Source organism: Crocodylus porosus, unplaced genomic scaffold, assembly GCF_001723895.1.
Source record: "Crocodylus porosus isolate Cpor-Errol unplaced genomic scaffold, CroPor_comp1, whole genome shotgun sequence".
NCBI lineage: Eukaryota > Metazoa > Chordata > Crocodylia > Crocodylidae > Crocodylus > Crocodylus porosus.
Window position 1 is genome coordinate 17,379,082 of NW_017728932.1, and position 21,989 is coordinate 17,401,070.

General features: G+C 65.5%; 4 protein-coding genes across 8 annotated transcripts in view; 2 read left to right on the forward strand and 2 right to left on the reverse strand.

Annotated features, from left to right (window-relative positions):
- Positions 1-124: 124 nt before the first annotated feature.
- Positions 125-4,339, forward strand: SLC46A1 (solute carrier family 46 member 1; the record flags this gene model as incomplete). Its single annotated transcript, XM_019545336.1, has 4 exons — positions 125-992; positions 1,315-1,398; positions 2,659-2,815; positions 3,335-4,339. Coding segments are annotated over 4 exons (1,227 nt in total), but the record flags the coding sequence as incomplete, so codon positions are not given.
- Positions 4,340-6,151: 1,812 nt separating this feature from the next.
- On the reverse strand, positions 6,152-12,698 carry SARM1 (sterile alpha and TIR motif containing 1). Its single transcript, XM_019545848.1, has 9 exons — positions 12,188-12,698; positions 10,031-10,649; positions 9,663-9,875; positions 9,156-9,247; positions 8,402-8,637; positions 8,210-8,306; positions 7,627-7,816; positions 7,401-7,522; positions 6,152-7,011 (listed from the first exon to the last, which is right to left on the reverse strand). Exons 1-9 carry the CDS (start codon positions 12,637-12,639, stop codon positions 6,882-6,884), a joined length of 2,151 nt encoding a protein of 716 aa, XP_019401393.1. The 5' UTR covers positions 12,640-12,698; the 3' UTR covers positions 6,152-6,881.
- Positions 12,699-13,882: 1,184 nt separating this feature from the next.
- On the forward strand, positions 13,883-17,251 carry VTN (vitronectin). Of its 2 annotated transcripts, XM_019545850.1 has the most exons (9): positions 13,883-13,984; positions 14,306-14,425; positions 14,635-14,845; positions 14,879-14,967; positions 15,364-15,503; positions 15,670-15,826; positions 15,920-16,072; positions 16,425-16,721; positions 17,064-17,251. In XM_019545850.1, the coding sequence occupies exons 1-9, from the start codon at positions 13,924-13,926 to the stop codon at positions 17,180-17,182; spliced, it is 1,347 nt and encodes a 448-aa protein (XP_019401395.1). In that variant the 5' UTR covers positions 13,883-13,923; the 3' UTR covers positions 17,183-17,251. The 2 variants fall into 2 exon arrangements, with proteins under 2 accessions (XP_019401395.1, XP_019401394.1); XM_019545849.1 differs by having other exon boundaries at positions 14,635-14,967.
- Positions 17,252-17,353: 102 nt separating this feature from the next.
- Positions 17,354-21,989, reverse strand: part of KIF12 (kinesin family member 12) — a 5,432-nt gene continuing 796 nt past the window's right edge. Inside the window, exons 3-16 of one of the 4 annotated variants that reach the window (XM_019545846.1) lie at positions 21,858-21,936; positions 21,662-21,783; positions 21,220-21,295; positions 20,971-21,102; positions 20,440-20,880; positions 20,131-20,278; positions 19,936-20,054; positions 19,734-19,838; positions 19,514-19,649; positions 19,291-19,405; positions 18,865-18,973; positions 18,226-18,473; positions 17,831-17,964; positions 17,354-17,546 (exon numbers count right to left, since the gene is read on the reverse strand). In XM_019545846.1, the coding sequence (XP_019401391.1) occupies positions 17,434-17,546; positions 17,831-17,964; positions 18,226-18,473; positions 18,865-18,973; positions 19,291-19,405; positions 19,514-19,649; positions 19,734-19,838; positions 19,936-20,054; positions 20,131-20,278; positions 20,440-20,880; positions 20,971-21,102; positions 21,220-21,295; positions 21,662-21,783; positions 21,858-21,936 (2,077 nt within the window). In that variant the 3' untranslated portion in view covers positions 17,354-17,433. Of the gene's footprint in view, positions 17,547-17,830; positions 17,965-18,225; positions 18,474-18,864; positions 18,974-19,290; positions 19,650-19,733; positions 19,839-19,935; positions 20,055-20,130; positions 20,279-20,439; positions 20,881-20,970; positions 21,103-21,219; positions 21,296-21,661; positions 21,784-21,857; positions 21,937-21,989 lie in introns of all 4 variants that reach the window. The other 3 variants (XM_019545847.1, XM_019545843.1, XM_019545845.1) reach the window with 3 other exon arrangements.

Genomic DNA, 21,989 nt, shown 5'->3' on the forward strand with positions numbered 1-21,989 from the left:
CCGCCCGCCCGCCGGGGGGCGCTCCCCAGGCTGTGGTGCAGCCCTGCCCCCGCCCCGAGGGAGCCTTTGGGGTGGGTGCTGGTCCCTGCCCCGTCCAGGCTAGGGGGCTGGGTGGTGATGGTGCCTTGCTCTGTCGCAGGAGGTGGAGACCCTCGTCTCCCACTGGACCCTCTACCTCAACCTGGGAGGCTTCTTCGTGGGCCTCTTCTCCGTCACCCTCTTCGGGCCGTGGAGCGACCGCGTGGGCCGGCGCCCGGCGCTTGTCCTGCCCGCGGTGGGCATGGCGCTGCAGGCGGCCGTCTACCTCCTCGTCATGTACCAGCAGCTGCACGTGGCCTACTTCCTGCTGGGCCGCGTCCTGAGCGGCCTCCTGGGCGACTACAACCTCATCCTGGCCGCGTCCTTCGCCTACGTGGCGGACATCAGCGACAGGAGCTCGCGCACCTTCCGCGTGGCCGTGCTGGAGGCCTGTCTGGGCGTGGCGGGCATGCTGGCCAGCGTGGCCGGCGGGCAGTGGCTCCGGGCGCAGGGCTACATCAACCCCTTCTGGATGGTGCTGGCCGTCAGCCTCGCCGCCGCGCTCTACGCTGCCCTGTGTCTGCCGGAGTCGGTGAGGCCGCGGCAGCCTGCCAAGCTGTTCACCCTCCGCCACTACGTGTCTGTGTACCAGCTCTTTGCAGCCCCGGGGCGCCACAGAGCTCAGCTGCAGCTTGCCCTCTACTCCCTGGCCTTCTTCCTCATCGTCACCATCCACTTCGGGACCCGGGGCATCTTCGTGCTGTATGAGCTTGGCTCCCCGCTGTGCTGGGGCCCCGATCTCATTGGCTACGGCTCAGCGGCCAGTTACCTGGCCTACCTGAGCAGCCTAGGGGGGCTGCGGGCGCTGCAGCTGTGCTTGGGAGACGCTTGGGTGGCAGAGCTGGCCTTGCTGTCCAACATCCTGGGACTGGTGGTGATTTCCTTGGCCACAACGACAGCGCTGATGTTCACAGGTGATGCTGGAGCCCTGCCTCCCGGGATCAGTCGTGAGGCCTAGGTTAGAGGGAGGAGGGAGAGGATGGCATCCCCGGGGAGATGCAGACCGGCAGGGAAAGCAGCCCATGTGGCAGCTCCCTGGAGGTCAGCCAGCCAGGAGTGAGGCCTGGCTCTGCTACCACCCTGAAAAGCCATGCAGGTTGGGCCCTTGGGCGGCCCATGGGAGCCAAAGGACTGTAAGGGGAGGCAGGCCTGGGGTGTGTGGGGAGCTGGCGGGCAGCAGTATGGACTGCAGTCACCAGCTCTGCAAACCTGGATGTGTCTTATTTCTCACCCCAGGTTACGGGATCCTGTTCCTTTCGATGGCAGCCACACCAGTGATCCGGGCAAAGCTGTCCAAGCTGGTGGATGAGAAGGAGCAAGGTAAGGGTAGGGCCCATAGTAGGACCCGCTACATCTAGACTGCTGATGCATGCTCGGGAGCCACCTTGGGAGTGTGCACTTCAGTCTCAGCCTCTTCTGGCTGAAGGGGGTCAGCTCCCCTCAAGCCCTCTGCCCGCACCCACGGCCATGTCCCTGGCCTTGAGCAGGGCTGCCCCTTTCTCGGCACTGCCAGCCAGTTCTCTAGGCAGTGGCCCATGCAGATGAAGCAGGAGTCAGTTGTGTTTGAGCATGGGGGATGGGTCACTGAGCTGCTTTCAAACCCTTTCCCTAGGAACAAGCCTTAGATGGGTTAAAAATAAACCCTGCACACAGAAGCAGTCCTGGCCCAGCTTTCACTTCAGTAAACCAGCAGCAATTGGAAGAAGCTCAGCATTACTAGGCAGATAAACCACAGGGTGTGGTGGGTCATCCTCCTCGGTGTGGCGCCAGGAAGGGCCCGGCCAGGCCTCTTCCTCCTCCACCTTGCTCTGCAGAGCCTGCTGTCCTGCTGAAGGACACGTGAGCTGGGGCTGCAGGGTGCAGGGGGACATGAAACAGCAAGTGTCTGGACGTGTGCAAAGCGCTGACTCCTCCAAGAGCTCTCCTGTGTCCTCTGCTAGGATGAAGCCAGTGTGAATGTGATTGTGAGCTTACAAAAGGCAGCATCTCTGCCATGTTGGTTGTGTAAGGAGTGATAACATGCTTGGCACAGAGACAGACGGAGATTGCCTCTGCCTCAGGGAACTGACAGTCCCTTCAGGTGTGTGGCATCCTGTGCCCGGGCAAGTACTGCTCAGATAAGGCAGTGGCGTTTTCCTGCACATGGGCTGAACTTGGCCCGTCATAAAAAAACCCCCAAGGATTGGAAGGGACCTTAGGAGTCATCTAGTGCAACCCCCTGCTCCAAGCAGGACCAGGCCCAACTACATCATCCCAGCCAAGGCTATCTAGCTGGGTCCAAGGATGGAGACTCCTCTACCTCTCTCGGTGACCCAGTCCAGTGTTTCACCACTCTCCTCATGGGAGAGGTTTTTCCTAATATCCAGCCTAAACCTTCCTTGCTGCAACTTGAGCAACTGTCATTTCAGGCTGTGTACAGAGCACCCGTCTCCCTGGCAGACATCTATCCCCAGCCCCTGGCGCTTGTGCTGCAGCTTGAAACAGGCAGGGATATTTCAGTAGGGCCCTGGACATCCGGTGTGGAGGGAAGAGCCTCTGGGGAGCCACGCGGCTGACCCCTGTCCATGGTGTCTCTGCCAGGTGCTCTCTTTGCCTCTGTTGCCTGCGTGGAAGGACTCTGCTCCCTCATGGCCACCGGCGTGTTCAACTCCCTGTACCCTGCCAGCCTGCACTTCATGAGAGGATTCCCCTTTCTCTTTGGGGCCATCATTCTCCTCATCCCAGCTGTCATTATCGGGTAACTCGGCCCCCCACTCTCATGTAGACAGCACTGTGCTGCTTCTCCAGCCTTTTGCAGGGCAGTGATTTATGATGGGTTGTTATAAGGCTTGCTCTGAAGGGTGACTGTAAGGGGAGGTTTACTCGCTGACATGCGAGTCTCGGTCCTGGGACCTGGATTGAAGGTTGGAGCGTGCAGTGGGTGTAGGTGCCGCAGGGCCCAGTGCCTGGCCCAGAGCAGGACCCGGGGGAGGCACGTTGGCTGCTTCTGCAGACCAAGGGGAGAGTTGGGTGTCTCGGGGGCAGGTTACAAAGACCTGCACTATGAGCCAGGAGGTGCCTAGAGCCAGCTCCTCGCACAGGCATGTATGGACTCTCACCCCCTCTCTAGCGGAAGAACCTGGGTCTGAGCTGCAAGGCAGCACCTCTGTGAGCTCCAGCCAGGAACCAGGAGGCCTCTCTGAGGGCAGGTGCCTCCAATGCTTGCCCTTTCCTGCATGCCCCCGGGGAAGCTCTAAGCCTGTTGGTTCTCTCCTAGGTGGATAGAAATCTTGGCCTCAGAGCCCGAATACGGTCACTTCACGGATGCTGCCTCGTCCCCGACGGAAGGCGAGGCAGTGCCACCTCCCAGGGAAATAGTAGATGCTGCTGAATGAGCCAGTTGGCAGCAGCTCTGGACTCTGCTAGGAAGACTTCACAGACTGCGACCCATGGGTGTCCTTGGAGGTGGGCAGTGCCATGCAGCTCGACGGAGTAAGAACTGAGGTCTGCTGGTGGGGATGCCTCTGTGCTGTCGTGTTCCCCCAGTCTGTCGGGGAAGATGCAGGGGGCTTTAAACATGGAGTAGGGATAGGGACTAGCACCACTTGCTCACAGGGGCCACAGGACAAGTCACTAGCTGGCCATTCTTGGGGGGGAAATGGGGCAGGGGGAGCTCAGGCTGAAGCTACAGACCAGAGCCCGGCAACGCATCTGTACTGGGTAGCAGATGATTGATTCCTTAGCGTGAGTGCGACCCACACCACTCACTCCTCGCGCAAGGCAAAACTGGCTCTGAAGAGGGCAGATGTGGAGAGCAATGGGTGGACTGTAGAGGGAGGCAGCTGCCTGCACCTGAGTAGCAGAAGCCGTCTGGCTGGGCTTTTGCAGGGTGGTATTCACCTTCCCCGCTGGGAGGAGAGTCCCATGGGAGTGCTCTCAGCTGCCAAACTGGTGTTGGCCTCAGGGGAATGTGTCCCTAGGAGAAAAGGATTCCTCATGTGAAGTGCCAAGGCAAGCAGCCCCGGGCCTTGCTCCCTTGCAGCCCAGGGATTCAGAGCTGTTAATAAAATCTTGTTGACTCCTTGTCACATCCATCACTTGCACAGTAATAAATTAGCAGGGCTGATTAAAAAACAAAAAAAACCCTTATGCAAGGCCCCAGGCACATGCTGTACTGTCTGCTAAGCAGTTTACCTGCAAGGACAAGGGTTCTCCAGGGGGGAAATAACCCCTGGTTCTGTTTTATAGCCAATAAACGGTGGCCTTGGCAGCAGTTATTTCAGATCATTTTCTTTCTTGCTTATCTCTCCATCATGCTTTTGCTTCCCTCTTGGCTCGGTAGCACTGGGACAAAGGAGAGGAACAGCAGCTGGCGCTGATCCGTGCTGATCTGCCAGGCCTCTGCGAGGGTCCAGAGCTGTGGGACCCTAGGTGACCACAGAGGCCTCTGTGGGCTTGTCTCCGGGTCCTGGAGGGGAGCGCGCAGCAGCAGCTGCAGCTCTGCCTATGGGTCATGCATAGTACTCGCCGCACGGGAGTAGCTGCCCCCTCCTGTCAATGGGGACCACTGCTATTAGCACGGAAAGGGGGTTGCAGGGCAAGAGCCAGCTCTGATTCTCCCCAGTCTCGCTAGTTCAGCACATGGACAAAGGGGTGATGGGGAGACCTCACCCTTTCTGTGAGATCTCTACTCGGCCGCTGCATGCTAGTGACTCGGGGGGGGGGAGCTGCACTGTCCCCTCCCCTGGCCCAGCCCTGCCTCCTGGCACTGTTGGGGTGGCTCAATCCCTGGCACCCAGTGTGTGGGCAGGGGAAACGTGAAGTCCTGTTGACGGAAGAACAGCTCCTTCTGTGCAAAGTTTGTCTGGGCTCTTCTCCCAGATTGACAGGCACGCAGCCTGGTGCTGAGTGGCTGCTACAGGTGCCTTGGGTAGCACAAGCCTGGGAAGAGACAAAGCATGAGATCTTTGGGCTGTCTGGGCCAGCAAAAGTGCCCTCGTGTCTGAATACTGTGCTGGCTGGAGGGCAGAAGCCAGGGGCAATCGTGGCTGTAGCTTCCCCCAGGACTGCGCATCACGTGTGTGCACCATGGCCGTGGAGGGAGGAAGATGCTAAGTCCCCCTGCCCATCCCTGCCGCTTCCATGGGGCATCCTGGGCAGAACCAGCTGTGGCACCTTTGCTGGGTATTGCACAGAGCCATCCCGCTCATCTCCATGCTGCCCTCCTGCCGCCCAGCCGGGGACGTGCGGCATGTGTGCTCTGTCCTGTCTGTGTCTCTCCCAAGGGGAGCTGAGCTGTCTGGTTGTTTCCCCCAGCTCGTTGTGCTGCTCCGGGGAAGACCAGGCAGATCAGAGGCATGGGTGCTCCAAGTGAACCCCAGGGAAGCTGGGCAGAGTGAGGTTTGTCGTGGCCCTTAGCCCCAGGGACCAGCACAGCACAGCTTTCCCTTCATGTCTGGGGGGCGACTGCAGGTACCCTGTTGGAGCTGGGCTTTGTCAAGCCCCCAGACAACTGGCTGGGGCCACAAGAGTCCCTGAGCTCAGCTCAGCTTCCCTGGGAAGCAGCCCCAGGAGCGGAGCCAGGCCTGATGTGTCTGCAGTAGCCTGCGCTAGTGCAGTGCCCCCTGTGCTCCTTGGGGTTTCCTCCATGCCAAGGACCCTCCTGCTCTCCAAGCCCCGGGGCACAAGGTATGGACAGCAAGCTCTGCCCCACTAATGGGGCACCAACCTCTGCAGGCCGGTCCCAGCCCAAAGCACCATGAGCCAGGCTCACTTCACACTGGGCTGGGCAAGACTTCAGTCCAGCCTGCAGCTTCCAGGAAGGCTCCACCAGACGTGCCGGGGGCCGAAGGCCAGGCATGCAGGTGCTGCAATATTATGCTGCCAATGAGCAGAGAGCGGAAGAGTGAGACCCCAGCACGGTCCAGCTCCTCGGTGCTGTGCAGCGAGGCCCGGGGCACAGCGCAGAAGCACGTGTCAGCCTGCCTCACACTGGGCTCCCCACTTGCCCCTGGCGCCCAGCATGTGAGCGGGGAAGGGCACCGGTGTGGCTAGAGCAGCGACATCACCTGACCTTTAAAAAACACAAGAGGCATTTGGCAAAGGCCCCTGGGAAAGGCTCTACCTGATCTCCAACAAGGTGCTATAGGGGACTGGCGGGGTAAGGGCACGACAGGGCGATACAGCTTATCCCGCGTGCAAGGCCACGAGGAGGTAGGAGGGAGCCCGCGGCAGGGCGGGGGTTCTGCTGGGGGACCGGCTGCGCCTTGCCTGCCACTCGCCTCCCGTTGGCACTTGCGGTGCTGCTCAGCCACCAGCGGCAGCGATGTCCCCCCATGTCTGGCAGGGGCACTGGCGTGGGGCTGCAGCAGCCGGGGAGCTGGAGCTGCGGGGTGATGGAGCCTGCCGGCAGTGGTCTGTAGGCACAGCATAGCGATTCCTCCCTGCGGCTTCGCCCCAGCCCCTTCCTTCACGGGCACCTCTCTTGGCCCTGCAGCCTCGGCTGGGCAGTGCCTGCACCCTCCCGAGTGGGATGCCTGAGGGCCGAGGAAGGCCGGGAGCAGGCTGCCCTGTCCTGGGACAGCAGCTGGGCCACTGGCAGTCTAGGCCGGCTCCATTTGTACCAGGTGGGGAACGCCAGGGCTGGTTTTGCAGAGCCAGCGTGGGGGTGCCCCCAGCCAAGTGCCTGTTCTCTTGCAGTGTCCCGCAAGCCAAGGGAGCAGGCAGGGTCCTGCGCAGGGGAAGAGCAGGGTGCGCTGTGCAGCGCTGGAGAAAGGGAGGTCTAGAGGGAAGATCTGGCCCCGCAGCTGGTGGCTCGGGCAGCGCTAGGTCTGTGCCAGGGGTGGCATGCACTCCAGGCTGTTCTCGGAGCCGGCAGAGGAGTCCCGGGATGAGCGGCCCTGGAGGAAGCGGATGATCTTCTCGATCGTGGCGTCCTGGTACTCGTGGGACCACCTGCGTTTGTGGGAGAGCAGACTCAGCTGTGCTGTCTGGAGAGTGTGGGAGATGCCCCCGGTGAGCTCAATGTGGGGCTGCGAGAGCCGCGGGGACACCCTCTCTCCGTTCCTGCATGGGGGCCCAGCCTGGCAGGGAGTGGAGCTTGGAGAACAGCTTGCAGGGAGCTGGGTAGGGGCAAGGGAGGGCTGAAGGAGAGCAGGGGCCTGAGGGCCGTCCAGAGTCCCCAGAGCCTGACGTGACAAGGAGAGGCAACCATTTCGGGGGGACCAGGAGAGGTGTGCGCACCGGGGGAGCAGGCAGCTGTGTCACCCAGACCGCGTGTCCAGCCCTGAGCCTCCCACTAGCCTCCGTACCCAGTTTTAGCCATGTTCCCCGCCCCGGCTCACTTGATGCCATTGAATTTGAGGACGGCCCTCATGTCCTCAGGGAGCGTCTGTGGGTCAGGCCACTCAAAGTGGTCGGTCACGGGGACGATGTTCTTCCCACAGTTCAGTGCTGTCACAATCTCCTGGGGAAGGGAAGGGGCAGAGCTCAGTCCATGGCGCCACGGCCTCCTGCCCTCTACTCCCGCGGTGCCACCCAGGGAAAGGGCCGTGGCAGCGCCTGCCTCACCTTGTGCACCCAGTCCTTGCACTCAGGGTCTCCCATGCACTTGTCCAGCGAGCCCGGGGAGAGCACCAGCACAAAGTTGCGGGCGCTCGTCACGCTCTGGATCAGCTTGTCTTCGAACTTCCCAGCCTCCAGCTTCTCCACGTCGATGAATGCGCTGAAGCCGTGCAGCTGCAGGTGGACCTTCAGCAGGCTGGAGCAAGGGAGACAGGGCATCACCAGGGTACCCTCCAGGCTCCTGTCCTCCAACCCTGCTCCAGCCACGTCAGCTGGAGGCACCAGACATGGAAGCACAGGGAGCGGCTCCCACAGGCCAGGCGCAGCCTTTGAGAGCTCAGCCACTCTCCCAGCCCCTTGCAGCAGAGCAGGATGTGGGCACCCAAGGCTGGCACTGAACATGGGGGTAGGAGTGGGCCTTGCACCCAGGCCTGTGCAAGGGGAAGGGGAAGGGACCCACCAGCATTCAGGGAGGCAGAACGGGGCTGAATCCCCCTCACTGCCCCTCTAGATGCTGCTCCTTCCCCGTGTCCATGGAGCATGCCTGGGGCAGTGTGGGGTCACTCACCTGGGCTCAGCACTCACCCACCTGGCTAGCTGTGACCCTGTGCTGCGCCGGTAGCTGATAAAGACATCAGGCCCATTGGAGGTGGATTTGCTGCAGGGCAGTGGGGAGTGAAGCATTTCTAGATGCAAGAGGAAACATCAGCAGACAGTGAATAGTGACCCCCAAATGGCCATGCCCGTGTGCCCCCCCGGCCCTGCCCCGGCAGGCCCGTACCCCTGGCGGCACAAAGGATGCGGACGCGGTGGAAGCCCAGGTCGATGTGGCAGTCCTCCTGCAGCTGCTGCTCGGTCACGCGGTGCAGGAAGTTGCGGTCGATGCCGCAGGTCACCAGGTTGTACGTGTACTGGCGGAACTTGGGGTCCACATTGCCCAGCCAGTCGGCCAGGTTGCTGCGGTCGCAGGTGCAGTAGTTTGCATACGTCTTCAGCTCCACGAGCTCCCGGAAAAACCTGGCAACACAACAGAGGAGGGCAGTGCCCGAGGCCCAGCGTCAGGCGGGCACCAGTAGCTCCTGCATGGACACGGCTCATATTTGGACAGAGAAAAGGGTGCCCAGGTGCCTGGAGAAGACGAAGGTGGACAGATGGATGTGCAGGCAGCCGGATGGCTGTGGCAACATCAAGGGGCAGAGGATGCCGTGCAGAAGCAGAAACCTGGGTGAATCTGCAGCTTTGTATGCACCGGGCCCCCAACCTGCTCCTCTGCATGCCAAGATCCTCCTCTCAGCCCCATCACCCCTTCCCTTGAGCGCTGTCTTCCCTCCATCCCCTGGAGCCAGCATCCCCCTGGAAAGCAGAGTCTGTCCTGGCAGGGACCCTTCCCAGGAGGGGGACACTGGGAGGGTCAGGGCTCCTCTCCCAGCCCAGGCTCCCTGCTGTCTGCTTTGTAGAGGAGAGTCTGAGGCCTCTCCCTGGGCCCTGGACATGTGGTCACTGCAGTGCGAGCTGCCTGAGCCCTGGGCTCCTACCTCTTGCGGGTGATGCTGGAAGCCATCCCTAGGTCCCCTTGCAGGTCCATCTCCGTCAGCTTAAGCAGCAGGTCTCCGTCCACCTGGTGATCCTACCGAGAGGGAGGGGCTCAGCGCCATTGCTGGGGCCTGTTACAGGGGGCATGTGGGGCAGGCAGTGCATGGAGGGGAGCGGGCACCCTGGATTGTCTTTACCGTCCAGAGAGGGGGAAGACCACAAGCCCATGCCAGCCCCTGCAGGCCCCTCTGCTCCGGGGGGCACTGACGGGATGGTTGGACGATTCCAGGGGTTCTTGGTGAGGTATGGCCCACGCCCCGGATGCCTGAGCAGGGCTATAGGGCATGCGGCCAAGAGCTGCTACCTCTCCTAGACCATCCCTGCCAGATGGCTGGGGTTGGGCGTAGTTCTGTTGCTCTGGGTGGCAGTGACTGCAGATTATAAACTGGTGCAAGTCAGACCGTGTGTGCACGCGTGTGTGTGCACGTCCCCCATGGACCGCACCCTACCAGGAAGTGCTGGCAGTACTGGTTGAAGCCGATCTGCTGCAGCCAGGTCTGCACTTCGAGGGGCTTCCAGCTCGGGACGAGGGGCAGGATCCGGCACGGCACCTCCTCGCCCATGGTGCGCAGTGCCTTCTTGGCCAGTGCCGAGACGGTGCCGCCAGTTGAGTAGCACACGAGCCGCTTCAGGCTCTGGGTAGCCCCAGTCTCGTTGAAAATCTGGGGGCGGCCAAGGGGGAGGGTCGCAGCTGTGCTCACTCCCAGCCCGCACCCCCGGGTTGCTCCGTGCACCCCGCTCTCATGAAAGAGCGGGGAGGCCCTGCTCTTGCAGAGGCCGCCCCACTGCCACGCTGCTCTCCCAGCCCAGCCTCTACCTGGGTCGTCTTCTGCCGGGTCTTGATGGCGGCCTCGGTGCAGAGGTAGAAGGCGGCGATGCACTGGGCCTCCAGCCGCGAGCTGTCCAGCAGCGGCACCAGGCGTTGCAGGTCGTTGGCCGTACGGCCCTGGCTGTTGTCGCTGCTGCCCAGCAGGTCGTGGGCAAACTGCTCGGGGTCCAGGGAGGCGATGAAGGGCTCCACCAGCGCCAGGGTGCCCGAGCTCTCCACCTCCCGCTCGATCTCTTTGTTGGTGGCCAGCACGGCGATGGCCAGGCAGGCGTGCAGGCGCACCAGCTCATCCGCCTTGGAGAAGGCCAGCGGGAAGAGCCACTCGGCCGCCTTCCTCTCCACCATGAGCCGCTGGTTGGCCTGCCCGCCGTACATGGCACAGTTGGCCAGGGCCATGGCGCAGTGGCGCAGCACGATCGGATCAGTCCCACGGCACCAGTACAGGATGGCGTCCAGGCCGCCATCGGAGATCAGCTGGCTGCACGTGTCCTCAGTATGCTTGAACATGTGCTCCAGGATGCCCGAGATGCTGCGGGCCAGCTGCGGGCTGTCTCGCTCCTTGGCCAGGTTCAGGATCACACCCAGGCCAATCCGGGCAATCCGGTCCCTGGCAGGGGGAGACGCGGCACGTTGCAGCGGGTCAAAATCGGGTGAAGGCACAGAGGATGGTGCTACCAGGGCCTCCTGGCTCATCCGGCATCAGGAAGCTGGTGCCGGCCCCATGGCCCGTGCGCCTGCCCCTGTGGCCTGGCTGCCAGCAGCAGGAGAAGGGGCTGGAGAGAGGCCATGGAGAGCTCCCCATAGCCCAGGACACAGACACGCAGGAGAGATGAGGTCTGTCGTGAGTGCCCCCCAGGAGCCAGGCCACACAGACAGGGGAAAAGGGGTCTCAGCCTTGCTGCTGCTGCATTTCGTGGGTAAGAAGCTCCTGCCTGAGCCCGTTTCCCTGCCGCATTGTCTCTGGGCTGCGGTGGGAGCCCGCTGCCAGGGGAGCGGGTTTCGGTGCAGGGGCCCGGGGAGGTGGAGGTGCTGGCTCAGGGGCTGGCGGGGCTGGTCTGCAGGCTCCTGGGCCCAAGCCCAGCCCACAGCCAGGGGCCGCACAGACACACAGGGCTGGAGGCTGGGACTGGGTCTGCCCAGGGTGCAGGTTGGGCTGGGCATCCCCCTGCCCCGCAGTGCCGGGAGGGGTCTATCACCAGTGCTCAAGGGAGCTGCTGGAAGGAGCGCTCATGGGACGCGGGCCAGGCCAGGAGAACGGCAGCTCCTGGAGCCAGCAGGCGCCTGCCCCGTCGCACAGACGCACGCCAGGCCCGCTTTCCTGGCAGGGCCCTTCTGGGAAGCTCTGTGCAGCTCACGCTGGCCTTGAGCTCAGCCTGGCAGTGAAAAGCAGGGACGGCTCTGGACAGACGATGCCCCCGGGGCCCCCCAACCTGCCTGAGGACTCCCTGGGGGTCTGCAGCCTATTTGGGGAAGGGGTGTGAGACGTGTCCTGCTCCCCGTTCCTGCCCCTGCCTCTCAGGGGACAAACTCCTCCCTGCGCCTGGCGCCAGGGCTCAGCAAGGTCTGCCAGCCGGCAGAGTAACGGTGCAGGAACCAAGGCCCTCCCAAAGCCCGGGTCTCTTGGTGGACAGTCTCCCCAGCTCGGCCCCCGGCCCAGGAAGTCGTGTGAGCTCGGTGCAAGGCACGAGGGGCCTGCAGCCCTCTGTATCGTTGCGCGTGCCCGGCGCTGCCCAGCCCGCTCTTCCCGAGCAGGGATCTGCCCGGGCCTGGCCTCCTCCCTGCCGGGTCTCTGGAGCCTGGACAGGCTCGGCTGCGCCCTGCCTCGGGGGTTGGGGCCCGGAGGGTGGAGGTGCACGGGCGGCCTGCAAGGCTCTCGGGCGCCCTCTCCTGCGCAGCGGCCGCTGCCGGAGTCAGCGCTCGGTGCTTGGCCCTGCCAGGATGGGGCCCAGAGGATGCCCTGGCACTGTGCACCGCACAGCACCCTGCGAGCGCGCTGTGCAGTGAGGGTCGGGGGTCCCCGGCACCCTGCGGAGGCCTGGACACTGGTCAGCATGCGGCACAGGCCAAAACACGAGGCAGGATGTTTCCTCGGGCGCCGTCAGGCCTGGCCACCGCCTGCCCGGCTCCTGCCCTTCACCCGCTCACCTGTTCTCCGCCACCAGGATCTGCTCCAGGAGCTTCCCGGCCTGGCACTTGGTCTCCGGCTCGGCGGTGTGCAGCAGGCTCAGCAGCAGGTCCAGGCCCCGCTCCAGACGGATCACGTCGCACAGCGCCTTGGCCACATCCCTGCCCACCGTGGGGATCACCCAGGCCTCCTCCACCAGCTGGAAGATGGTGGCGATGGCCCCTCGCAGCTGCGCGGGGCCGGCTGCTTGCTTCAGGGAGGAGATGGCCGAGTGCAGCTCCGGCAGGATGCGGTCCAGAGCCGCCCGGACATCCGTGCTCACCCCGGGGGACACCTCCCGGGCGCCCCCCAGCCTGGCCCACCAGCCTGCCGGGCTCGCGTCCTGAGGCACGCACAGCCGCTCCGAGGAGGACATGGCGAAGAACTGGCACAGTTTATAGGCAGAGACCAGGAGGGTGAGAACCATGGGCATCCCCTACAGCAGCATCCCCGGTCCGCCGCGCCGGCAGCACGGGCTCAGGCTGGCCAGGGCTGCTCTGCCAGCGCAGGAGGGCGGGCAGGAGCCGGGCTGGGTAGCAGCCGCAGTGCTGCGCGCGCGTGCCAGCTCCTCTCCGCCGAGCGCCCAGCACCCCTGCTTCCACCTGCCCGGCTCCTCCTGCTGCCCCCCCACCCCAGGGGTGATGTCACCTCCACAGGCCCCGCCCCCCAGGAGGACCTGTCACCATGGCAACAACATCTTACGAGGAGGAGGACAGGGCTGGGAGCCTGGCCGCCCTCAGCCCCAGCTCTGGCCTGTCCCGGCCTCGGGCGCTCCTGGCACCACTGTCCCCAGACCCCCGGGAGCTCGCCTCGGGCCTCCCCAGAGGCGGCTGCCCAGCCTGGGAGGCGGGCGGGCGCGGGGGCCAAGGCCTCGGTGCGAGGATGCAGCCCGGCCTCGGGCACGTGGGCAGGCCGAGCCCAAGTGAACTCCCGATCCCCGCGCTCCCTGGCCTGTGATGCAACACCCGCGGCCGGTTATCGGGAGCCGGGCGAAGGTGCTGGGGTCATGTTAACCAGTAGCTGGAGCGGGGCAGGCTGGGAGCAAGATACACAGCGCTTTGTTTGCCTGCTGCGCTGCGGGGAGCAGTGACAGTGCCCCGCGGCTGAGCCCCGCTCTGCTTGGCTGGGACCCGGTGGCACCGCCGCCCCGCTGGGGCACCCTGCGGGCCCGCCGCACATGGCTCCCAGACCGCCGTGGTGTGGTGGTGGTGCTTGGGGGTGTCTCATCACCAGTTCAAGCATTCCTAAGTCCCGAGATGAGTCCCAAACTCCTGGGGTGTGAGCGACGTGGCTGCTGGCTCTGCCCACCCCTACCCTTCCAGTCTTGGGGCCTTTCGGGGCTGCCTCCAGGTCGGGTCTGCAAAGCTCAGGGCCAGGGCTGAGCGGGCAGCTGTGCAGGGCTCCTGAGCCAGGGTTCGAGCTGCTGGGGCGTGGAGGGGCCGTCCCGCTCTGGCTGGGGGCTGCCCCCGGGGTGGGGAGGCTTCGCGCCTGCACCACACGAGGTCTGCTCACGGCTGCCCCCGAGGGTCCTGCAGGCCCCAGAGCCTGGCGCTGCCTGCACAAGGCCGGGGGCTGGGTGGGCAGCTGCGGTGGCCACGCTGACCTCTCTGTGTTTGCCTTCTCCAGGCTAAGCAAACAGGGGGTGGCGCAGCAGGGGGTGGCTCCCCTGCCGCACCAGCCTGCCCCAGCCGGCCAGGTCAGAGGCTCCTCGTGCGCCATGGGGCTGCTGCTCCCAGCCGTGCTGCTGGGCCTGTTCGGCGCGGCACTCACCGCCGAAGGTGGGTTTTGCTTTCCTCCAGCCGGGCCAGCCGAAAGCACCGCCTGGTCCCAGCGGGCAGCCAGGGTTGGGGCCAGAGCCCATGGACTTGGGGACCTGGGGCAGTGGGATACTGTGGTGGCCAAGGGAGGGCAGCCCTTGGCTGGGGGGCATGTCGGCAGGGTCATCACCGGTGTGGTGGGGCACTGGTGGGGACCCCCCGTGTCGTGGGGCCATTCATGGGCAGGGCCTGCCGCAGTCACCCCCCTGGGGCGGGTGGAGGTGGAGGGGCACAGAGGGTGCCAGCCACGTCATTCCTGCTGCCGGGTCCCTTCCGGTGCAGAGTCGTGTGTGGGCCGCTGCGACGCTGGCTTCAACTCCAGTCTGAAATGCCAGTGCGACCGGCTGTGCATGTACTACCAGAGCTGCTGCAGTGACTACGACACTGTCTGCAAAACCAAAGGTACCTGCCGCCACCCCATGCCCCGGGAGCTCCTGTGTGGGCAGGGCCCTGTCCTCCCTTGCAGCATGCAGGAGGCAGCGGCTTTGGCTGGAGACCCACGAGCGTCAGCTCACGCTGTGGGCACCAGTCCAGCTGCTCTGGTGCCCATGGGCCAAGCTCCTGGAGTCCCTGGGACATCTGCAGCAAGGGTCCACGTGTGCTTCCCACAGTGACCCGCGGGGACGTGTTCACCTTCCCGGAGGACGACTACAACTTCTTCTACGGCTCCTTCGACCGGGGCACAGGGAGCCCCGATGAGGCCACGACCTTCCCTGCCCCGAGCACGAGCGAGATGTGGACTGAAGAGCCTACGAAGCAGTGGGAGCTGAGCACTGATCCGAGTGTGACCACCGAGGCACTGCTGGGTACAGTGGAGGGGCAGGGCCAGGGCCAGGGCCAGGGCCAGGGCCAGGGCCAGGAGCAGGAGCAGGAGGAGACGTGCAGCGGGAAGACCTTCGATGCATTCACCGACTTGAAAAATGGCTCCATCTTCGCCTTCCGAGGTGCGGGGTTGGCATGGGTGCCGGGCATGGTGGGCAGCATCCCCTTCATCTGGGGGCTTTCCATTGCAGGGGGTGGTATGGGGGCACCCTGTCCCTGCTCCAAGGGGATGGGGTGCCCACATCGGTGGCAGTGCCATTGCAGCTAGCCCCTGCCTCGAGCCTGCATGCACAGACTGTAGAGCACCTGCTAGCCCAGGCATGGGGGTGGACACCCCAGGGCAGACCTGAGATGTGCGCACGGGGGCTCCCATGCAGGGCAGCCAGGTCCTGCCCCAGGTAGCGGGTAGGGAGGTGGCTTGGGGGCAGCAGAGATTCTCTGTAGAGGCAGATGCATCCCCCAGGAGCATGGGACTCCCAGGAGGAGCTCCCCCACAGCCCATCCCCTTCTCCTCCCAGGTAAATACTTCTATGAGCTGAATGAGACCAGCGTGGTGCCTGGATACCCTAAGTTGATCCGGGACGTCTGGGGGATGGACGGGCCCATTGACGCTGCCTTCACCCGCATCAACTGCCAGGGAAAGACCTACATCTTCAAGGTGTGCGGTGGGCAGTGGGCAGGGGCCAGGGCTTTGGTGCCTGCTCAGGAGGGGTGTGGGTGAGCCAGCTGGGGCTGGGCAGAGAGGGCAAGGCTCAGTGACCCCAGGGGCCAAGCTAGACGTGTGGCAGCATCCTGCCCCTGGCTGAGCCCACTGTGCCCCCCAGGGCAGTCAGTACTGGCGCTTTGATGACGGTGCCCTGGACGCCGGCTACCCGCTCAACATCTCACAAGGCTTCGAGGGCATCCCTGATGACCTGGACGCAGCCTTCGCGCTCCCCGCAGAGAACTACGCCAACAACGAACGCGTCTACTTCTTCAAAGGTGCGTGAGACGCCCCCGGCCCCGGCCCAGCCCTTTCCTCCCCCACCCAGCGCGGCCTGGCCTGAAGCACCACGTGTGGTCTCTCGCTCCCAGGCAGGCGTTACTGGTCCTACGAATTTGCTAAGCAGCCGACCTGGAAGGAGTGCGAGGAGCAGGAGTCCCAGTCGGCCGCGTTTCGGCACTTCGCCTTCCTGGTGGGCACCGACTGGGAAGATATCTTCGACATGCCCTTTGGCCACAGCAGCAGTAAGTGCAGGGGGCCCGGGAGGCCTGGGGGGGTGAGCTGAGCCCCCGTCTGTATCCAGGGCCAGGACCGCGGCCGTGCGGGGGGAGCAGGGGCCCCGGTGCACCACAGCTGTCTCGCTCTGTTCCCCGTCGGCACCGTCCTCCTCCAGCCCCCGGCTTCCTCCCCGGTCCCCGTGCCGTAGGACGCGTCACTGAGTCGTGGCTGCTGCTTGCTGTTTATTCCTGCTGGGGACAGCGCTGGGGGTCTTGGCATCACCCCCCCCCCGGGCCAGTCCCCGCGCAGCAGCCCTGTCCCCAGGCCAGGTGCTGGCCGTGGCGCCTCCGGTCTTCATGTCTCCTCTGCTGCCGGCAGGAAGGAGCAGAGGCCCCCGCCTCATCAGCAGGGACTGGCGGGGGTTGCCCAGCCGCGTGGATGCCGCCGTGACGGGCAGGATCTACCTCGCCCCACCCTCACCCAGCAAGTCACGGAGGAGGAAGTCGCGCCGGCAGCGTAAGCAGTACCGGCGCTGGCCCTTCTCCCGTGGCTGGTCCTCCCGCCGCTTCTGGCCCTGGCTGCAGGACGACTCTGAGTCCTGGGAACTGGACAGCGACTGGCTGTACATGGGCACCCAGTGCCAGCCCGTCCAGAGTGTCTACTTCTTCGTGGGAGGTGGGTACTGGGATGCGTGGCTCCCAAGCAAGGCCTGGCTTCCCCGGAGCCTGGTGGGCCCTAGCAACCCCTTCCCCAAGCTGTGCCGCTCTGTGCAGCCCTGCGCAGACCCTCAGCTGACGGGGGTGGGCAGGAGGGAGCGGCACGAGGCCCTGCCTCACCCAGACCCTGCCTGTGGTGCAGATGGGATGGGTCCAGGGGGCTCGGGACCCTCGGGGAGAGGCCAGCCTGGGCTTGGTGGAGCCAGCACTGTGGGCTGGGCTGGCTCCCAGCTGGGAAAGGGGCATCTGAAGCACTGCAGGCCTGTGCCGCCCTGTGACGTGGGCTCCGTCCCTTTCTCAGACAAGTACTACCGAGTCAACCTGAAGACCATGCGTGTGGACTGGGTGCGCCCTCGCTACCCGCGGCCCATCGCCCAGTACTGGCTGGGCTGCCCCCAGCTGGAACTGAAGCGCGCCTGACGGGGACCTGCCGTCCCCTTGGTGCCGCCCCAGCTTCTGCTGGAGCCAAATAAACAGTGAGTTGAGGCAGTGCCGCGGCTGAGTCCGTCTGTCCGTCCATCTCCACTGGGGGCTGCAGGTCGCTTGGCCGTGCCTGGAGCCGTGAGCGCTCCCCTAGCACCAGCAGGGCCCGTGGCCCTCCGTCCAGCCTGACAACGCGCCCGCCTGGACGCAGGCGCTCTGCAGAGGGAGCAGGGGTCTGTGTGCAGTGCTCAAGGCCTCTGGCTGGCGTCCTGGCCAGCAGAGCTGGGGCCCAGCAGGCTGCAGTATTGCATCCACTCTGGCAGCAAGGCCAGTGCCTCTTCTAGCCCTGGGGCAGCATCTGCTGCGGCCAGGAGACAAGGGTCAGCGTCCTGCACCTGGCCCCAGCCCCAGCTCCCCCAGCTCCTGGGACCTGCCAGGAACTTGAACTTGTGCCTGGGCAAAGGGGTGTGACCCGAAGTCACGTGGGAGTCTGGGAGCCCCATTGCCAAGGAGCTGCCACTTCAAGGCCCCACCAGGGCTTGCCTCCAAGGCTGCCGCCAACTCCCTTGCTCACGAGTGAAGACCTCGTGGGAAGCACCCAGCACCTTCCTGGGCAGATGAAGCCCACCGCAGCCTCCTGCTCACCTTCCTGCCCTGGCTCCTCAGGCCAGGGGGGCGCCGAGGGCACAACCTGCCCCTGCGGCGGGGCTGGAAGCATGGTGCTCTGAGGCTGCTTCGGTGGGCGCTGGTCAGCGGCACTCCTGCCTCTGCCTGGGCTCCTGCCAGGGTGGGACGGCAAGCTCGGGGTTAGTGGCCGGCTCAGGTCCTGGGATGCTCAGCGAGGCCCTACTCAGCCTCCCATGATCTCAAGCCCTGTCTCTGCCCTGCCTTCCCTCGGCCACGTCCACACGTCAAGCTCTGGGCACCCTCAATGAGGGCACGTGTCCCTGTTGCCCCTGTTGCGAATGCCCCCAGTAGCCATGCCCACGCCATATGGACTCCCCCCCAGCTCCCCCATACTGCAGCTGTCGGGCACTTGCCTCCTCCGCCAGCGTGGCTGGGGGTCCGTGGGGTGCTGCCGGGGCCAGGGCGAAGCACGGTTCTTCCAGGGGCTGGGCTGCCGGCCCTGGGCCCCGCTTGCAGGAGTGAGCCCCTCCAGCACCGGCAGCTCCACCAGCGGCTGCAAGGACAGGCCGGGCGCTGAGTCTGCCGTGCCGCCCTGCCTGCTCCAGGGCGGGGAAGGGGCTGCACCAGGGAGCTCCGGCAGGGCCCTGCCCAGCGCTGGGGGCTGTAGGGGCAAGCACAGAGTAAAAGGGTGGGGATGGGGTCTCAGTCCCTGCCGGGGCGCAAGTCCCTGGGGGTGTGCCAAGGCCAGGGGCATCAGCATGTGTGAGGACAGGGCAGGACTGTGCATGAGGCGCAGCTGCAGCCCCTCTGTTGCCCGGCCTTGGTGCTGAGCTGGCCGTCCTGGGCCCTACCACCCCCCGGGCAGCTGCAGTTGGCAGCGGGGACAGCTCTCAGCTTGCACCGCCCTGGTGCAGCCACGAATGGCATCCTCTAGGGAGTCCTGGCGCACTGCCTGGGGGGCCGGCTGCCCCGGGGGGGTCTGTTGAGCTGAGGGCTGCAGGGGGGAGCAGTCGCGGGGCCATCAGGCCTCCACCTCATCTGGAGAGACTCACATGGCTGGGCAGGGTACAGGGCACGAGGCCAGGGCAGGAGACGTGGGCGTCCTCCTGGGAGCATGGGGCCAGGACACAGCAGTGGCGGCCACGGAGCAGTGCGAGGTGCCTGGAAACACGCAGGGTAAGTGGGGACGTTGGGGAAGGCAGACCCTCTGCCCAGGGAGTGCAGCAATGGCATATCAGCACCTGCCAGCAGTCCATGGGCACCATGGGGGTGGGGGTTTGCATCTTCCCCCGGTGCCCCCTCCCTGCCCTGCAGGCTCCCCAGCTCCAGTGCCATCCCCTGGTGAGGTCCTGGATGACCAGTCGCCCTCCCTGGCCATGTGGGCAGAGCAGCAAGCAGCCTGCAGCCTGTGGGGCCAGCCGGCCTCCACCCATGCAAGAAGGTGCTGTCCCAGGCTAGGTGACGGCACTGGCAGGTACCTGAGCTCCTCGTTCCCCACCAGCAGGTCTCGTAGGAGGCTGTGCCAGCCCATGCCAGGCGGCCCCTGTGGGACCCTGCTCGGCCTGGGAGTGCTGCCTGTGACGGCGGGCCCGTCTGCAAGGAACACGGGCAGGTGGGTGTCAGCGCCATGGCCAGGGGCCTGGGCCAGCCCACAGCCTGAGGTGCCCCAGTGCCAGGGCCCCCTGCCCCAGCCATGCGCACTCAGGGGAGCAGTGAGGGCACCAGGGGCCCTGCCCGGTGTCCTGGGCATCTGCAGCTGCCGGTGCAGGGTGAGGTTTTCTTCCCTCAGGGCCCGGATCTCCTGCTCCAAGCTCTGCAGTCGCCTCTCCCGGGAGGCCTGGGAAGCCACAGGTATGCGGGTGAGAGGAGAGCGTCTTCCGGCCAGCGGCACCTGCCACCCTGGGCACAGTGCCGGCCTTACCCGTGTTGCCACCGGCCGGCTGGGGACCTGGAGGGCCCTGCTGGCATAGCGCAGCGTGCTCAGCGTCTCTGGCAGGCACCGCGAGGACGGGGAGATGCAGGCGACCTACCGGCGAGGAAGGAGGTACAGGCTTGGGGCAGTGAGGTTGGGGGAAGCAGTGGGATCACCAGGCCTGTGACCCCAGGCGCAGATGGGCTCCTACCATAAGCGTGACCCCGGCACCGCCCAGGGCATCGGCCAGCAGCTGGGTGAGCTTGCTGTCGCGGTAGGGGACGTGGGCACGACGCCTCTGGCCCTCCGCCAGCCGTGCGATGCAGTGCCCTGCAGGGAGGACCAGCCCCTTACGTGCCCCAGCTGTTCCCTGCCCCGTGCTCCCAGCCGAGGCTCGGGGCCTTACCCAGGGCCAGGAGGCTGCGGTTGATGCTGTTGGCTTCCCGGGCCAGCTGCCCCACTGAGCCGGTGTCCTTCACCCTCTCACTGCCGGCCAGGTCCACGAAGCGCAGCGCGCCCCACCGGCCGAGGCAGGAGCTGCTCCCTGGGCTTGTCTGCAGGTGTGGAAGGAGGTTGGCTCCCTGGCAGCCTGTGGTGCCCGGTGCCAGGGGGTATTGGGGCCTGCCGTGCTCCCCCCTGAGCAGGGGGGAATGGATATTCCTATGCGTCCCTCCACGGTGCCCCTTTGCTGCACCGCCGAGATGTGCCCACTCACCGCCTCACCGCGGGCATGCAGCTGCACGGTCAGCAGTGCGTGGCTGCGGCTCGAGTGCCTGTTCAGTGCATGTGCGGAGCTTCGCCGCCGCTGTGTGCCTGCAATGGGAGGCCCTGGGGAGGCAGGGGCTGCTGGGGGCTGAGCTGCCCACCCCAGCCTGCCTTCACCGATGGGCAGGAGCCTACAACCACCAGCCCCGGCCACAGCCCTTTCTGGGCTCAGGCTGGCCACTCGCGAACCCGATGCCTCCCTGCAGGCCACGCTCAGTGCCACTGGCCCTGCCCAGCCTAGACCGCCCCCGGTACCTTCCTGCAGCAGGTCCATGATGGTCTCCAGGCCCTCGATCTCCGTGCTGAGCAGTCCCTCGATGTAGAAGCCCCGTGCTTTGCTCCAGCGCAGGGGCAGAGGGCAGGGGGGTCCTGGGCTCAGCAGGTCCCTCACCTGGGGCAGGGAGGATGTGGGGTGGGGGGGATGTGGCTGGGATGTAGGGGTCTGGGCTGGCAGTGGGGATGCGGCAGGGCGGGCTCCTACCTGCTCATTGTAGATCTCCACGTAGGATGCACTGAGGGCAGCATCAGGCCTGCGGCACTGGCTCCGCTCCAGGAGCCAGGCGAAGGAGCGCTGCATCAGACCCTGGAGGCTGGGCACCACCTGGCCCTTGCCCTGCAGGGGAGAGCCACGGGGTGCCTGCTGCGGGAGTGCAGCCCAGCACTCCTGCCCCGGATCTGGGCATGGTGGGGCCTCGCGGTGCGGGTGGCAGCAGGAGGGGGCTGCGCTCACCTGAGCCGGGGGCCCTGTCAGTGTGTAGGTCTTCCCCGAGCCTGTCTGCCCGAAGGCAAAGACGGTGCAGGAGAACCTGGGGAGCGGGGCAAAGGCGGCTCAGCCCCTGGGGGTCCTGCAGCAGCCTGAAGCTGCACCTTCCAGAGCACAGGTCAGCAGGGCCGGATCTGGCCGGGATTTTGCCACAGCATCATTGTGTCATCCCTGGGGGCGGGCAGGTGCTGCCGGCTGTGGGGAGAGGGTGCCTGCCAGTGCAGTCCAGAAGCTGCTGGAGCCATTGGAGGGGGCGAGGAGGCCCTGGCAGATGCGTGCACGGCTGGGGGGAGAGGTCGGGGGCAGGCAGGGGTCCGTGCATGTGCAGGGTAGCACAGGGTGCCCAGGCAGGGGTCCTAGCCCACAGCTGGTGGTGCGGAGACCCCGAAGGTGGGCGCTGGGCTCTCACCCATCCACCGCCAGCTCAACGAGCCGCTTCATGCCGCTGCCCTCAAACACCGTGGCCTGGTCCGCACCGGCGTCAAACACTGCGCCGAATCCAAATGCAGCCTCCTGCCCTGCCTCCCGCACCTGGCAGGGGAGAGAGGCCTGGGCTCAGGGGCAGCTCGGCCTGCAGGCTCCGCGCTGCGGGGGGAGGCACTCACCGAGACGGTGTTGTTGCCGGGGCAGCGCACCGCCTGCCGGTCCCCTCTGCCGCGCTCTGCCCGGCTCAGCGGCCGCACCCTGCCCGGGGGAATGGCCGCAGTCACCCGAAGCGCTGGCCAGGCCCCAGCCCC